Genomic DNA, 17,303 nt, shown 5'->3' on the forward strand with positions numbered 1-17,303 from the left:
ATTGAATACTTTTTATTGAAATGCTCAATATAAAAACACCATACACTGAATGCATGAGAGCATAACTAGTCTTGAACCATTGCTCTCAATGAACCCTTCTTAAAATGTGTTATCAGTGCATAAGAAGCACTGATAAGCACTTCATTTAACTAAGAAATATACTGCATTGGCTTAAGTACTTTCACAAGACATCCAATTAGACAACACTTCAAATGCAAATGAGGTGTACTGTACATCTGAAGGAATGTAATGACTCATTCTAAGAACTGACCCACATCTTGCGCTGCAAGCCTATATTCCCCATTGTATTGGACTCAAATTTGTTGGTGTTCATCTCCAGACAGAGCTCCTGCAAGGCTTTGGACAGATGGTCCGACTCAAGTTGGTCCCCACTGGCAGTCTTTTCAAGGCCCTCTTCACTGGCTTGGTAGTGGTGATCAGGCACGAGGATGGACACCCCGTAGCCATGATTGTCATGGATGTGGTTGTCAGACATCTTTAGCTGGGGCTTAGGAAGTACCTGGTCATAGAAAACATATTAGTCTATAACTATAATATACCTGGGTTTGGGAAGTTTAGATATTATGTTTAGATACATATATGTACAGCATGTACTCTAATGCAACGCTAACAAAAATAAATCCCATTGAATAGTTCTGATGTCAGATACCTTGAGATTGATAGCACCCATTGAGCCTTTGGCTGCCTGGTTGCTGCAGTGATGAATTTCGTTCCCATGCAGCTCGGCAACGCTCCCTGGGAACAGTTCCACACCTGGCCCCTGATAACATCATGCAGTAAATGTGTCAGTCCTGACATGAATCACAGTTACAAGTCTCCCTGGTCCAACAAACCAGATTCCAATTAATTCCAATTAATGTTACATAAAATGATCACGTTTATATGCAGACTAACCTATGGAAATAACCCAATCTTAATTTGTAATACACAAACGTTTATTACAAATAAATCTCCCCAGCTGAACCTTTACCTGGGCACCTGATATTTCACAGTTCTTCATGATCAGACAAGCGCCAGTTAGGACGCACACTCCTGTGCCATCGCATTTCAACACGCAGTTCTCCAGGGTCATCTGTCCTGCCTCCACCACCACGATCCCATCACAGGTCCCCTGCTGCATCAGCGTCAGGTTACAGAGGGTCACCTTTGCGGCTTTGGAGGCCACAAAGTTGTTGTGCGACGGACCTGAGAAGAACGCCACCTCCTGCCTCTCTCCTTCACCTGCATGATAACAAATCTATTGATGCTCTCACATCACTAAGTCATTCTCACCCAGAAATGGCAAAGAGTAGAAATGATGAAAGTAAACATTTTGAAAGGGCAGTTCACTCAAATAATATTGATTTAGGATATTAAAATACAAATGTAGTTTTCATGTATTACCTTTGATGACTATGTCCTCAGTGAGGGATGCCAGTGCATGGGACTGATACTCCCCAGGGAACACCACCACCACGTCTCCGGAGTAGCAGGATTCCAAGGCTACTGACAGACAGTTGTGCTGCTGGATCAACGCGTCTGAGGAGAAATTCTTAAACTGTGATGTAGGGGTGCAAGAGAAAGAAAGTCCAAATGAAAGCTAAGCTGAATTTTCTTCTGTTTCAGTGTAAAGCTGTTAAAAAGAGTCAATTACATTTCTGCTTGTCGCTTGACAATTATGTCATGTAAATTCTTAACATCTGTGCTAGCAGACCAACCATATCTGTTGTCATCATTTGGGCCACAATGTGTGTCACAGGTCTTCCAGATGCCCTCTGTCCCCTTCTGCGCTTGCAGATCCTCGGATAGAAAGGTCCTTGGCTGCTGAGAAATGAGATTTAACATATACAACCAAGGTTTGCATCCAAGTCTTAGCAATGTTCTGTTATGAAACTGAAAAAGAAATAGCACCTGAGTCGCATATCTTCCCAGAACTTTAGGAGCCCACATAACATCAACATTTCATAGTATTTCTTCCAGCACTCCACAGCCTCCCCTGGTAGGGTTTCCCCCTGAATACTGCTCTGGAACTTTGTCAGCTCCAGCCGTTTGCTCCGGTAGTCTTCCAAGGTCTTTCGGTAGCGCTCATTGATTGGACCAGGAATGGTTCCGTCATGGATGTCATAGTACCTACCAAAATTCAACATTATTTCAATTACTTTTACAGCACTTACAGTGATATTGCAAGGGGGTGTGTGTTATATGGTAATGATAACATGTCAAATACATGTTTAAAGTCCTTACAGTTGTATACGTTTTTCTATGAGCCCTGCATAATCATCATCACCCTCCTCTTCGTCATCCCAGTCTCTCCAGAGGAAATCGTAGAAAAACCTAGAGATCAAACAGAGGTCGAAATCAAATATGCAGTCTAGAAGACCATTTGTCTCAAGGAAACTCAGAGATTGAAAGTATTAAATGTGTTAAACATACTCATGCTGAGAACCGAATATGAAATGTATTGACATTTTTACCGAGCATGTTCCAGAGCCTCTGCTATGCAGTCAACGTCAGCCCCCAGCCCTTGTACAGGATAGACATCCAAGACCGGCACAGAGTAGTCATGTTCCCTCAAAACATCTTCAACTAGTTCCCTTGGCAAGTTAGCAATATTTGAGGAAAATGGCTCGGCCACAGAAACTGAAACTCTCAGAGGGATGCTTTTTCCATCAAATGGAGTGGCTTCAACCTAAAAAGAATGCACGGGTTAGTGGATTAGTAGTTAATTGAGATGTTTACCAATACAGGCGTCTCTATTTGCTAGTTACTATTAGGCAATAGGTTTTTCAACTAATTTCGATTCCCTATTGTAGCCTAATTTTCATGTGTTTGTTAACCAAACGCTTGATGGACCCCTGGCTATCGGCTTAACTTTTTACAAAAGGTGTGACACATGGACATAATGATCATTAAACTGAAAAGAAATGTCTGCTTGTCCTCAGTTTCTGTACAGTACCTGCATGAGCACACCAACGAAAGGTAGGTCCCCAATTTCACAGTGTTCTAATATGAGTTCTGGAGCCGTTTTCCACACTGCGGTCCAAGAAACTTTGCTGGCAAGTTTCTTTAAAATGTAAAGGCTGATGGCTTCATCTGCGTCTTCTGCCTAATGTGAGAAAATAAGCATGATGTAGCTAGTCAGCTTACCACCTATCAGTACATTTAAATTAGCTCTACATATTTCATTGACTTGCTAGCTACCTAGTCTGGATAGCTACCTGTTAGCTAAAATGAATAAATGTAGGCTAGCTGGCTAGCATTTTTATTTATTTACCGAACACTGGCCAATCATCTGATCGCAGAATAGGTCGACTCTGTCCTCGTAAGTGTACGTCTTATTGGAGATGAAGATTTGTGGCAAGAGTTTTGCATGTTCCTCCACATCTTCTGGTTCTTTGTTAGGACTGAGGGACTCTTGTTTACTTCTAACTTTACTCCTGAAAATTTGAGGAGTGACACTATTAGACGTTGATGGTGAGTCGGGATCAAGTCTAGGGTCCTCCGCTTGTAAACTGTCGTTGGATGGAGCTTCGGGGGGAGTAACGGTCACTTTCAGGTCGGTTTCTTCATCGAAATGGTCACATTGAGCTGATGTAGCCATTATAATGACTATGTCATGAATGAAATTATAAACGCTTTGAAGATAATTTCTCTAGCCTGAGCTACCTACAGAATCAACGTTTCTATGTGTGGCTAAATGCGTGACACATACATAGTGCTAATGTGGTTTAACCGATTTAGTCAAATACTTTCAAGTCATCTGTAACACGAGCTTAGATCATGATTTTTCTTTTTTCTCATTGGCGGGAAAGGAAATGCCTCGCTCTGAACTGAAAAGACTGGCTAGTAGCCTACTGTTACAAACTTAATGAGAAGCATTGTTGACAAAACGTACTTTCTAACGTCTATGAGTATTTTCCTGCTTTGCTTTTTCAGTGTAAAGTTTGTCAAATCTAGGTGGAGATGAATACGAGGTTAAATGCCATACCAAGTTCTTTATAGTTTATTGATAAGAAATGATGCATGCAATCAAACAAGATGTGTTCAAAATAGCCTAATACAAACTGAATTGTGGATTTGCATTGCCACTTTGCCAATTAAATTGCCCTTTGAAAATTACATTGCCGTTTGAATAAAGAGTCTAAAAAACCTTGTCAATGTGATATGCAATGTAATAAGCTTTATTCAAAATTTTATTCAAAAATAGTCAAACTTAATTGTGGATTGCATTGTCATTTGCACATTGAATTGCAATTTGACAACTTCTTTTTCCATTTGAATTGTGGATTGCATTGCCACTTTGCACATTGAATTGCCAATTGAAAAACGCATTTTCGTTTAAATAAAGAGTCTAATAAACTTCAATTGAAATTGCCTTAATCCTTAAATGTAAGAAAACTCAGTTTAAAACGAATTACAACTTTTGCAGTTGATCATCCCAGTTAGTGTCTTTCATGTCAAATTTGGCTTACCATTGGGAAATTTAAGTTATTTCAAATAATTCCGAAACCTTATAAACGCATGATATGGAGTGTTTTAGTACTTTAAGCCAGCTACATCCACGTTCTATTCTTGGCCATACCAGACTCCTGCCCCACAGAGTATATTTAACCTTGCCCTTTGATCCTTCAGCACACAGGAACATTATCTGCTCTAAATTCAGTGTTTCCTCCTCCATGACATATCCCATGAGGGGCACTCTTATTACAATTTTTCTCAACTTAATTTAATATTGAGTCTAAAACAAAGCTTCATATTACACAAATACTTCAAGTCATCATCATCTGCAAATATAACAAAGTTGAATAGTTAAATTACAAAAGAAGTGCACAGACGTTTTGACTTTGTTTTTTTGTTATGGTGAGCTAGAGTTTTTTGATACCTATCCGATTTCTCTGCATATGAATTGCGCCCGCCTGTGTCAATTCTGGGTGGTGCACATGTAGGCCTAACAAACTACCGTTTTTACACAGTCGGCAGATCATCAAAGCACCTTAGTACGGAAGTCGACGTAGGAAACTTTGACTTGCGCAGTAGCTGCTAGGGTGTAGTCGGATATAGTTCTTTTCCTTCTGAAGTTTATCCATGGCGGTGGACACAAAGCACTGAAACCGAGGAAGTTTGCGAAACAGAAAGGGGGTGCGTGAGAGAAAGGAGAAGACTTTGGGACTGACCGAATGCTTTTGGAAAGGAGCAGCGAGTGAACTAGTTTTCCGTATGGTTGTATTTGTTTCACCAAGAACGCGGTAACTGGTTTGTTACCACAAAGTTGAAAGTTTGAAGGTGTTGGGGTGATACGTGTAGCATTAGCTGAAGATCACTTTTGTCTAAGAGAATAGCCCAACTCAAAATGCGGTCGTTTTTCAAAGTTGTAATCTCATTGACTTGTTTGGCTGTATACAGCCACGGTGCTATGGATGAATGCACTGATGATTCGGGTCGGCCTCAGCGATGCATGCCAGAGTTTGTCAATGCTGCTTTCAATGTGACTGTAGTTGCTACCAATACTTGTGGATCTCCACCCGAAGAGTACTGCGTACAAACGGGGGTTACGGGGGTCACCAAGTCGTGCCACATCTGCGATGCCCGGGATCGTAGTCAACACCACAGCGCTGTATATCTCACCGATTACAACAACCAACATGACACCACCTGGTGGCAAAGTCAAACTATGTTAGCGGGCATCCAGTACCCTAACTCTATCAATTTAACTCTTCATCTTGGTAAGTATCCTATTGCACGCACAATGTTTGGAACATTTGAGTCTTGGGCTACACACAATGTTTTGTTTAGCATGGATAATGAGAGACTAGCAACGTTCGACTCAAGTCATACATAATATCTAGGCTACAATGTTTTAGGTAACTGCCATAACAATCGCATAATCTGTTTAACTCGTAAAGTCTCCCAATTATACTATGTAAAGTAGTAGGCTGCAATGTTCAAATATGGATGTGGGTGACTTTAGTCATGCGGCCTTTTTGGTTTTCAAGGGGAGGGCTGATGGTTTTTCGATGTGCAGTTTTGCAAGCCAACTGATGTGCCTTGAGCTGCGGTTTCTTGTTGAACACCTCTGAATTGTTTTGCTTTTGGATAAATAATAATAATACATTTGATAGACAGTCATTGTGTCAAGAATGCGAAATTAACTGATGTTTAAGTGACTCGTGTAACACACCCCTCGCAAGGAAACTTTTTTAACGACTGCATTTAAATTATTTCAGATTTTTGTTAATTATAAGACGCCAGTGGGATATAGTTCTAGGTACCCAGCCCCTCTGTTTTAGTATGACTTGACATTCCTTAGGAGTTTAGTCATAGCAAGTAAAACCATATTTGTAGGCTAAGGTAATAAACTGGGATCATGCTAGCCTACACATCTCTTTAAGGTTATTAAGTCAAAGCAATTTCCGTTAGTGTTCTTCTCAGTCTGTATAATCATAAAGTTTGTCACCCTAATCCCTAAATTATAAAACGAATGAAATGCCTGCTTGTATTGGGTCTAATTCTACAAATCTTCAATTTTCTTCTAATATTTTAGTTTGGACATTTGGTAATCTACACACTGCTCATATGTTACATTATGTGCATTGCATAATGTATTAGACTAGACAGAAGTTTGGATTGCATCCCATTTTAAGGAAAATATGAATGGTTCAGTCTGTCTTCTTGGCTCTGATATATAAAGGCTGGAACATTTGACATGGAGTGACTCCTACTTGTCTTCCATTATCACTCTAGAGGCATGAAGTTACTGGATTTGTTTTCCACTTTACATAAAGAAATTAATTTAAGATACAAAGCAAAATGATAATATGTACAGTAGTAGGTTATTATTATTTATATTATTTTGATCATTTTGTGTTGAACTGTTGGCATGGTCTCCTCATAGCCTTATATTCAAGCACAGGATGCAGCTTTGATGGATTCAGTCATGGCGATTTCAAGCTTGTGGCTACAGTGTTTGCACATGGGCTATGTTTGTAGTAAGATGTAAGTTTGTGCTGGTATATACTCAGGACTTTGATGACTTTCATCTCTGTATGCCCTTGAAGGGTTGGTTTGGGCATGAAGAAGGCATGCCCTAACTTGATATTACAGTACTGCTTTAAGAAGAGATTGTTGGCTGCAAAGGTAGTTGATGTGGAGAGATAAAAGAAAGTAGACATGTTAGATGAAGCAGACGTTTAAACATTAACAGGTATATCCACTCATACAGGTTTGTATTATACTCTGCTCCAATTACATCCAACAATTCACATAATAGACACCTAAGTGACGATTGGCATGGTCAGGAAACTTGTAGCGTCTGCAAATTCTGGTGCTTAGAGGACTGAATATTCATGTGGCAATCTGAAGGAGACTCTGAAGTTAAACCCTGAAGTGTCAGTCGCAGAAGAATGTGAACAATGAAGAGACATACCCTTGAGGCCTCTATTTCGGTGTACTTAAAAGGCATTTGTTCCGATCCCCAAGTAGGAAGGAAAGCTGTTTTGTAAATTACTAATGTGTCCCCTACACTGCTCAGATTGTTAGCATGCCTTATCATTCATCCAGTATGCAAACCCCGTAAACTCAGTATCATACTGTTTGCTCCCTGTGAGGAAACTTGGTGTTCCACCTACAGTATAGTCTGTACTTTCAACATATCTGTTCAGAAAGTAGTTTATTAACCCAGGTCAGTGACTCCAGTAAGACTGTGACAGACCCAGACACAGTAACGGCTGTGCTTGCTTATCATAGGGATGCTCAAACTTATGAAATTGTGAATTTACGTTATAAAACATTGCCGTGACATTCCCATACCAAGCTTGATTTGAGTCCTTATCATTAAAGTCTAAACATAAAAGTATGGCGCTTTGTTTTTAAAAGTTACTTTCTTGAATTGAATAGCTTTCAGGAAGAAAAGGCAACAGTATGCATCAACAGATGTCTTGAATGTCTTCATCTGTGTGTCCTTTCTTGTCCTGGACCTTATGTTCTGGCCAAATCATAGCGTGGGCCAGCACACAGGAAGAGGTTTGTGTGTCCCAGAGATGAGATGAAGCACAGCAGTGTGGGAAAGCCAAGAAGACTCTTTCTCTGGCCCCCAGGGTGCTTGTCATGTTTCTCGTAGGCTTTCCCAAATGCCGTAAAAGACGGAGTCTTCTTTTTTTTTTCTCAGAACGGCCAGCTGTTGCAAATTATACCAATCTGAAAGTGGTGGGGGACTGAAGGGAATGGAGTAGTCATCAAGTTAAAACCTATTGTTTTACTGGTGAAGCAATGATCTCAGTGTGGGAAACGTGTATGTCCAAGGCTCTCTAATGACACACATTTTTATTGGTGAAAAAGAAGTGTATACCAGTGAAAATGGCTGAATTACCTTTATTAATTGTCTAGCTCCATATGAAGCCTGTCTGATCTGCTTGAATTGCATTTTGCAATAGATGAAAAATGTATATTTTTAAGAAGTTTGCTTTTGAGTATGACAAAATCATTTTGTAAGGTTAGAAGATACATGAAGTTGTTTAGTATTTACAGACCTGAAAGTATTTGGTGGTACTGAAGTGTGTAACAGATCTCGCTTTCCCTACTTAATTTGTCTAAATACAGCTGTTTTCAAATGCAATGGAAGAATAATTCATGTGACAGTTTGGATGTTTCCCCACAGTGAAGAATAGCATACATTCTTGCGCTGGACTTTTTTCTCTCCATTTTTCTAACAACACTAAGGTCAAAAAATAGAGTTTGAATAGGCCTTGCTGTTGATCAACAAATGGAACACTCTGCCCCAATCTTCTACTGTAATATTCTTCATATATTTCAGACTCGTCCCATGTGTTACTGTTTGTGATTGTTTCTTAAACTAAATCTAGACTTTTTATTTTTAAATCTTCTCATGGACTGCTGTGTTGCATGTTGAATCAGTATTCAAACCTTTGAAGGCACCAGGTGCTGTTGTTGGCGACCCTGACCTGAAGACAGTGTATGGAGAGACTGCTCTTGGATATTTTTGTGCAGTCTATTATCATGCAAAATATAAACTAGGATTATTTTTAAGGGATTTTTTCTTTTAAAACTGAAACCTTTTAAAAAACTGAAATCTTGTTCAGCGTTTGTACAGAAGCATATCTATGGCTGCAGTGGCATGGGGTACATAACTTAAGAAAGTGGGCCTTTTGATATTGAGGTGCTCCTGCTTTAACAATATTACTGGACTTTAATAGGCCTATTCATAAGGCCATGAGTGCAGTTAGTTTCCTGCCTGCAATATCCCTTGTCTGTCTGGCCAAACATGATTTCTTCCTCTGTAACAACATGGCCATTTCTTCACTTTGTTGTGACATTCCCACCTTTGTACAAACAGCCACTGCACAAGCTTAAGCGGCTAAGCACCCAAAGTATTCAAAAGCTGGCCTATTTTCTTACTCACTATATAGTATAAAGGCTTCTTCATTAGGAAAGGGGAATATGTTTGTTTCCAAATGGGTGTCATGGTTTTTGCTCCTCAAATATCATATATATGCACAGTAGTAATTTACCATACAGACAAAATTGCTTCTGGTGATTCTGCCAACTCTTATTCAAACGTTTGCTACCATCTTAGGTGGCATCAAGTCAACTTAAGTTTTTTGCTGAGATGTGTAAGACCTTGAACGAATTATTAAATGTACAAACTTGTTGGAATTACGTGATGAGATCAGCAATGATTTAAGTATTTTAATGCAACATCAACCGTTACCTTAAAACACATTTTATTTGTATAGCCCTTTTGACAACAACAGGCTTCACATATGCCCATAGAACTTTCTCTCAACCAACCTATAGTGGTGTTAAGCTATAGTGGATATAACCAATGACATTTTGTTCAAATGTTTGAAGAAATTGAGAGAATGTATCAACAAAGCACACATTGTTTCTTTTGGTGATAATCAACTAGAATGTCTAGGTATTTTTGTTTGATTTTGACGTCTATTAGAGCGTCCTTGAATTCATAACCAACCGCAGTTTAGATCATGTGTCTGAATGACCTGCCATAGCCAGGGGCATTAAAGAAAGAAAAGGCAGTCATTTTAGGAATTCCGTCAGTGGCAGTTCACTTTTAACTTGTAACTCTTTGAATAACCCCTCTCCCTCCTCATCAGAGTTCCCTGTAGTCTCGCAGACGACGACAGAGTCCTATCTTTAGATCTGAGGCATGGGTGATCGCTCCCCACCTTCCCCTCCTCAAGTCCTACAACCTCACAAAACTCTTTTGTTTTTTTTCTTTACATGGGGGAGGGGTTATTCAGGAGGTGGATAAGCCTTTTTGTTTGGTCATTCCTACCCGTCTGACCATATCGTCCCCTGTCCCTCCAAATCTTTTTCTGTTAGGATCTCCCAGTCCTGATTTACCTGTCTCCCTTTCCTTTTCAAATTATTAATTCTCTCTCACAGTCCACAAGACTATACTTTTTTTTGTTGAGACCTCAGACTCAAGATTCACCTTCTTATGGTAATCCTTGAAAAGCTTAACTACAGCCTATGTTTGCTGTCCATTCATCAGTGTTTACTTTGAAGTTGAAACTTAACATTCTTGCTGCTCAAAGCTAATTAAAAGGCCAGTGGTATGTTTAGGGGCAGTCCTTTGCACGACCAAATCAAAGTACCTTTGGTACACTGTCACATGCTGTCACTGTGGTGTTGTCAGAAACTACTACCCCCCTTAAGGCAGCACAGACAACCGTAGACAACCCTTGTTCTCAAGATGTTTTGAGACGTCTGGAGATGGCTGACTTACTAAAATCAGACAGGCAAGGGACACTCCTAACCCATGATATTCCATTACCAAATGCATCTGAAATAGTTTCTAGTTGCAAGATAATAATTTTTTTTACTCATTACCACTCATTACAAACTTGGATGTTTTTACACAGGTTTTTGTGATGTTGTGATATGCTTTTATTTCATCTAGGAGGTCAAATGTAATGTGATTGTTCAGAATTTCAGCCACTTTCTAGAAAATATACGTCCATGGAAACATCTAACATCTGGATTATGCCTAATAACCCCCTGCATACTGCTTCTGGCTATTCAGGAACTACCTGGAACAAACAGGGAAATAATTGGGCCCATTTACACGAGGCATAGCAAAGTTATAGCTCGTGTTTTCCCAGTTAGCAATTTAAATGCAATGACAAAGTCTATATTGGTACCTCTATGCAAGCTGTCTTGTGTGTGTTATTAGGCGATGCACCAGGAAAGCTGTAATCGGATTTGCAAAAGCTACGGCCTACTATTGCTAGTATGCCGTAGCAAAAGCTACGGCCTACTAGCATAGTATGGGCCTACTATGGGTAGGCCCATACTATGCTAGTATGGGCCTACCCATACTAGCATATCAAAAGCATTTGCTCTTACAGATCGTTTTTAGGCATGTCCTTAGTTATTGACTGGCTCAAATAGAAATTAACCAGATCTCAACACTGACACTATCTTTTGAGACAACTCAGATTTGAAAACAATCTCGATTCGAATTGTACGCCCTCAGGCTAGTCTTATTGTGCTTCCAAACAAAGCCATTTGGATGCATGTAGTGTTGAATAGCACTACTAATTTGGCACTCAATGCCACCATTTCTGTGTATTCTTTCTGATCTGCCCAACTAACACAGAATATCAGGCTGAACGTGTTTCAAGTCCCATGTCAAAAGTACACATTTCAATCTATTTTATCTGAGTGTTCCTAATGTAATCACTAGGTCTAAGGATATAATATTGTGACTGGTTTAAATTCGGCCTGTTCTTAGTAAATTTCTTGGTCTGCAAGAACTTGTTTTGAGTTTCTTGTCCTTTCATGTTTTTTGTTGTTGGTTTTTACTCTTAAGCGTTTAGTTTCTAAATTTCTCAATCAAACGATGCAGAGATGTAATCTTAAAAATAATTCATCTGTTTTTAACAAAATTGGACCTGAGACTCATCTATTAGGGAAAAGACATGATGTATACTTGTTGTCTCTCTACAGACTAACATGGCAAGCCACTTCCGTCCTGCCAAAACCTTAAGGCTGTGGGAAATGGGTTGACAGACTTGGCTTGGAGAACCCCTTGACTTCCAAATATACCAAAAGGAAGTGTACTGCATGGGGGGGCTATGTCATCGTCTACATTGAGGAATTGTGATTTGCTGTGCCTAGGAAATGATTTAATGCCCGAGGGAGAGTATTTATTAATATTACAGACGGTCTACGTCTGTGAAAAGACAGCAAGGCATTACACAGGCATGCAGATGCTTGCAGGGTAATTTCAGCGTGCTCTGAGTGTGGAATGATCCCCTTGTGGTTGAGGGAAAGACAGGTAAAAAGTGACTTTTTTTCAAAGCACTGTGCACAGAGTAGTAAACAGATAATTATGGGGAGTGTGTCAGGCATGTGAACTGATTTACACATGGGTTGATATTTGATAGTGTGAGTCTTTGTTCATGTTTTCCAGCTGCATTTGATAATTGCACAGGTGATTGAGATGCGATGAAAAGGTAGACCTCCAATCTTCATTTCCTTACTTATTAAAGTGGTCTATTTTATCAGTGGTATACAATACAGAATATTCAACTAAACGTGTAGAAATCATGCTACAGTTACTTGTATCTTTGCCATTTGTACACCATTAGTTTATTGACAAGTTATCTGCATGGACAATTTAAGTAGGGATGGATGTCGTGCATTGGATGGGAGACATTTTCTGCTTCAACACCCACCCAGGGCAATAATCTGAATCTCTAGGGTCCCTCTGGCCCCCCCTGTGAGTAGAATGCTATTTGAGGAGGAGGGCCGGACATGAGGTTTGGAATGACTTCAGTAACTGTTTATGCAGCTGTTCAATGTCTGACATCCATGCTGAAACATGCGTCCGGATATACTCTGTTTAATACTCATCAAACCCATGGTCAGAACTGGTTTGTTTAATCAGCTTGATTAGCATATATTTCTACGTTCAGTGTCTTTAGAAGATTGATAGATCCTAAAGGAAGTTCAATCCTCTTATAGGTTGTGAATGGACATCACAGGACTATTATGTCTGCATGGTTCTACACTATTGACAAGCCAAATGTGTCATACCTTTAAAAAAAAGATATGCATTAACTTAATTCCGTAAACGGTTTCAGTTACAGCAGTCATTGTTATGACTCTGTGAGATCTCATTGATGTGGTTTTAAGGGATCATTCTCAGTTTAAACTTGTGTCTCTGTAGTGTCATTTCCCACAACTGAATACTCGCCTTAACTGAATACTCACCTTAACTCACACTGTCTCTGCCTTTTTATGGTATCTCTCAAATGACACACAATTCAGTCAAAACATGGCCTTAGAGAACAGCTGGGGGAGGGCAGTTGAGACACTGTGAACAAATTGTTCCTGCTGAGTCCTGCAACTGTCTTTTGTCTCAATTAATTTAACCAGGGTGGGCCACAGGGTCGTTTTGTTTGTTCCTGTCATTGTTGTCAGAACACAGGAGTTTGGGTGTCTGCATCTTAGGTGGCCCACACAATTAAAGCCTAGCCAAATAGTGCAATGTTTTGTGACCTACAAATATACATCACAAACAGCAGACCAGATGTGAGTGTCTGTGCTTCACTAACATCTTAATTATACTGAATTTTTACTTTTGTATTTTTACTCAGGGTTGCTGCAAAATATTGTGTATTATAGAAACGACACATTCTTGATTCAACATGTTGTTCACAGGAAGCTATGTACTTAAGATTCCTTATGACATTAGCCTATTTTATTTGTACATTTTACTCTTATGTAGCTCATTCCCAAAACCTTTGAATTAGCCTTTCTCTTGACACGTTTTCGGGAAGTAGAGCTAGTCTTTTTGTTTCACACTGGTAACTAAGCAATGAAATCCCGCCCAAAGTCCTGAATGAGTAATGACGGGGCAGTGTCTTCAACCATTAAAGGCAATCATTACCCACCTTCATCCCTTCCTGCATGTCCTCCTCCACTTAATTGGAGACTCCACGGATCACTTGGGAGCACCTCCTCTACCCCCCAGGATACCACACCTGCACATTTCCACCTAAACAATGGCCTATGATAATTAACCTATCTTATTTTGAGGATGTTCTTCAAACTTAATCTTCTCATCTGAAATCTGTGCCTACAGGCTGCTGTGTTGCTTATCCCCAAAGCAAAGGGAGATAAGTTGATAGGACTGGCATTTTACAGTTAGAAGAACAACTTTTGGAACTTGTTTTTCTAGTTTGTTTTTGTTTCGTAAACTTTTTGCTTCATGACTCCAATCTTTCATGGTATTTTACATAGTTGGCCGATATTGCTGGTTACAATGTGTATGTGTGTATCTTTCAACTTGAGTGTCTATGGAATGTTTATTGGAGTACCCAGACCTACAACCTAGCTATACATTTACAAACAAATTAATATATGTTTAACCATAAGTTATTATAGGTACAGGTATGTTGCTTTTACATAAAGCATACATCTGCCAATCTGGCAGTGAGAAGAGATTGATTGCTTTGGCCATTTTTGGTAGTTCACTTTGATTGGATTGGAGACTATGTCTGTTCACTTTGTCATTGAAACATGTCTGAACTTGTTGGGTGAAGGCATGAGGACTATCAGACACACTGTTGGTAAAAAAAACACGTAAAAAAAACCCACAACCTTTCTAAGAATTCACCTCTTGACTGTCTGGGCTGTTTGAGCCCCTGGACCTGCCGGAAATAGTTTATTTTAGAGATGAGCCAGGGAGGGAGGATCTTTACACTGGTCTGACAGTTCTCATCAGGGCCGTTAGTAACGGGCTATCTGCCCTTCAGATGATGAACTCCAGCACATTCCTCAGATTCCTAAATTGTAATGTGCCCTCCCTTACCCTTTCCTAAAAACCTCAATTTGTTCAGCTTTTTTATCTTGAGTGGTGCTCACTTGTCACACTGATCTAGCGCCTGTATGAGAAAGAAAATGCACTGTTGTGTTATATGGCCACAGACTATTGTCCCTATTGCAGTCTGTTGGGCTTGAAGTATGCACTTGACAGGACAGACATGGTGTTTTAAAGGAATTTGGACAATTAGAATGTATTCCCACGGATATGGGGAATACATTATTAAACGTTTTTCCTCTGCATGGATTTTTATGTACTGATTACCCAAATGTCACTTTATTAACTGTTAGAGGCATGGTTGCTGGATCCTCGTGCCTACCCATGTGTTACAGCAGCCTGTGGGAGTATTGACTTAAACAGATGTTCTACATATCTCCCGAGCAGATGGGAGAAAATTGTGTACAGGAAAAAAAAAGAAGCTTGGTCATGACCACACATTAAAAGTCAAAGACATCATTGTTCATCTGGCAAGCTAAAAATGTGATGAGATCATGGGAGGAAATGTATTTGGACCATGCTGTGTTTTGGGGGCCTGCATTTGGGTGTTGGGAGTTGGACTCCCACCCCACAACAACCATAATCCCCAATCCCCCAGACCCTCCCAGCTCTCACCCTCAGGCTGTGCTCCGCTGGGTGCAAGGGGTTTGGAGGAATTTAGCAAGAGGCCCAAATCACACAGTCAGAGCATCAGTGCCTCTAAAGGTGCAAATAGGAACACGCCTTAAAACAGGCAAGTATGTACATCTGAAATATTGGACTATAGGTCTCAAAACCTAGAAGCAGGTTTTTAAGGATAACCATGTCCTTTATAAGCAATAATCAGTCTTTACAGACAGGAGTGTGGGTGACACAATTACTCTTAAGGAGGGATAGGAGTTTTACAGGTTTCTACTGTGATAACATGAAAGATTTCTCTTCACAAAAACTTAATGAGACACAATTTTCTCGTCCAGTCTCTCAATTCTTGAATATTCATTCATGTCTAACGTGCCCTGAAGCTGTAGGCTTTGTTAGCTGATACCTTTGTTATAATATCAATGAAACTTTGCCCTGCACCCAATCACTAATCATCAGCTCGATCACCTCCCTTATCTCAGAGACAGCTGAAAGGTGTGCTTAAAGGCTCTTCGGAAAATAGCCAACAGCTAAACATACTGCCTTTGTCTAACCCAAGTATGTCAACATTCAGCGGAATGTATAGAGCTGGAGTCTTTAAGAAAAGGTTGCACGATCCTATTTGGCATGTTTATTAAATGCAGTGCTAATGAAACAAATCTATTTAAAGTTTCACTTTACAAGTAATATAGAATAGCAATATAACCATTTAGCAAACTGAAAATTCAGGGGTCACACCAGAAGGTTCAGAGGATTGAAATGGAAACACAAGTACAAAACAATGTAAAACACATTTTACAACAAGGATGGCTGTCTTCCAATCACTTTCAGCTATTTTAAACAATTTGTAGTTAGTTTGTCATCCGTTGATTGCATTACCTATTCTGGTTAATTAAGTAAAGTCTCGGAAATGCAACTAACTCCTGTGCTGCACAATACACAGCATTCATTTCATTTAGAAAAAGTTGGTTAAAGTTGAACCTTTATCCAGTATCATTAGTCTGTGGACTATGCATGCAATGTAATAGTTCATCATTGATAGGGCAACTCCTGGGTCGCCCTGTTGGCTCACTGGTTAACCCTTGTGCTGCCTTCGGGTCACATGACCCAAAGGTTCATAACGAACCATCGTTGTGTTTACCCAATTTTACCCAATACAAAAACAAATAAAAATAATTTTCTTTTAACCTTCGCAATGTGGGGGGTCTGAGACAGCCCAACGGTTAAAAGAAAATGCTTCACTTTGTTTTTGTATGCGGTAAAGTTGTCGCAATACGATGGTGGGTCACAATGACTGATGGGTCAGAATGACCCGAAGATAACACAAGGGTTAAGTGTGTATTCCATTTGGCTGAAGCCTGACTGCAGGGGCCTGGGTTCAAATCCAGCCTGGGCCATTTCCTGCAAGACCTCTTCTCTCTCCCTTATGTTTCCCCTCACTCTTCAATATCTCTGTCCTAACAAAACAGAAATGTCTTAAAACAGGGGTCGGCAACCCGCGGCTCTTTAGCGCCGCCCTAGTGGCTCCCTGGAGCTTTTTCAAAAATATGAAAATGGAAAAAGATGGTGTGAACATATTTTTAGTTTTAACTATTAAAACAGAAATGTTGAAAAAATATTTATTATACACATTTTTACAGCAAAATGTGTATGTGTATTATAAATATTTTATTTCAACATTTCTGTCAACGAAGATTTACGTCATAGCCTGCGACACACGTTTCTTTCAGCTCGGCGTAGTGCCAGACAGGTGGCTGTTGCAAACAAACCGGCGGGTATGTCATGGGTCATGGATCCCAAAGGGAAAAAGAGAAAGATA

At 39.8% G+C, this 17,303-nt stretch overlaps 2 protein-coding genes across 3 annotated transcripts in view; one reads left to right on the forward strand and one right to left on the reverse strand.

The window, feature by feature from the left end:
* Position 1: 1 nt before the first annotated feature.
* On the reverse strand, positions 2 to 3,808 carry LOC134036331 (testicular spindle-associated protein SHCBP1L-like). Of its 2 annotated transcripts, none has more exons than XM_062481227.1 (10): positions 3,275 to 3,808; positions 2,957 to 3,106; positions 2,475 to 2,689; positions 2,245 to 2,334; positions 1,912 to 2,130; positions 1,719 to 1,821; positions 1,405 to 1,558; positions 992 to 1,242; positions 671 to 781; positions 2 to 520 (listed from the first exon to the last, which is right to left on the reverse strand). In XM_062481227.1, the coding sequence occupies exons 1-10, from the start codon at positions 3,599 to 3,601 to the stop codon at positions 260 to 262; spliced, it is 1,881 nt and encodes a 626-aa protein (XP_062337211.1). In that variant the 5' UTR covers positions 3,602 to 3,808; the 3' UTR covers positions 2 to 259. The 2 variants fall into 2 exon arrangements, with proteins under 2 accessions (XP_062337211.1, XP_062337210.1); XM_062481226.1 differs by having other exon boundaries at positions 1,719 to 1,824.
* A 1,223-nt stretch (positions 3,809 to 5,031) lies between these two features.
* The window catches only part of lamc1 (laminin, gamma 1), a 37,186-nt gene continuing 24,914 nt past the window's right edge, over positions 5,032 to 17,303 (forward strand). Inside the window, exon 1 of the mRNA XM_062482531.1 lies at positions 5,032 to 5,723. Within this exon, the coding sequence (XP_062338515.1) occupies positions 5,351 to 5,723 (373 nt within the window). The 5' untranslated portion in view covers positions 5,032 to 5,350. The remainder of the gene's footprint in view (positions 5,724 to 17,303) is intronic.

Source organism: Osmerus eperlanus, chromosome 16, assembly GCF_963692335.1.
Source record: "Osmerus eperlanus chromosome 16, fOsmEpe2.1, whole genome shotgun sequence".
NCBI classification, from domain to species: Eukaryota; Metazoa; Chordata; class Actinopteri; order Osmeriformes; family Osmeridae; genus Osmerus; species Osmerus eperlanus.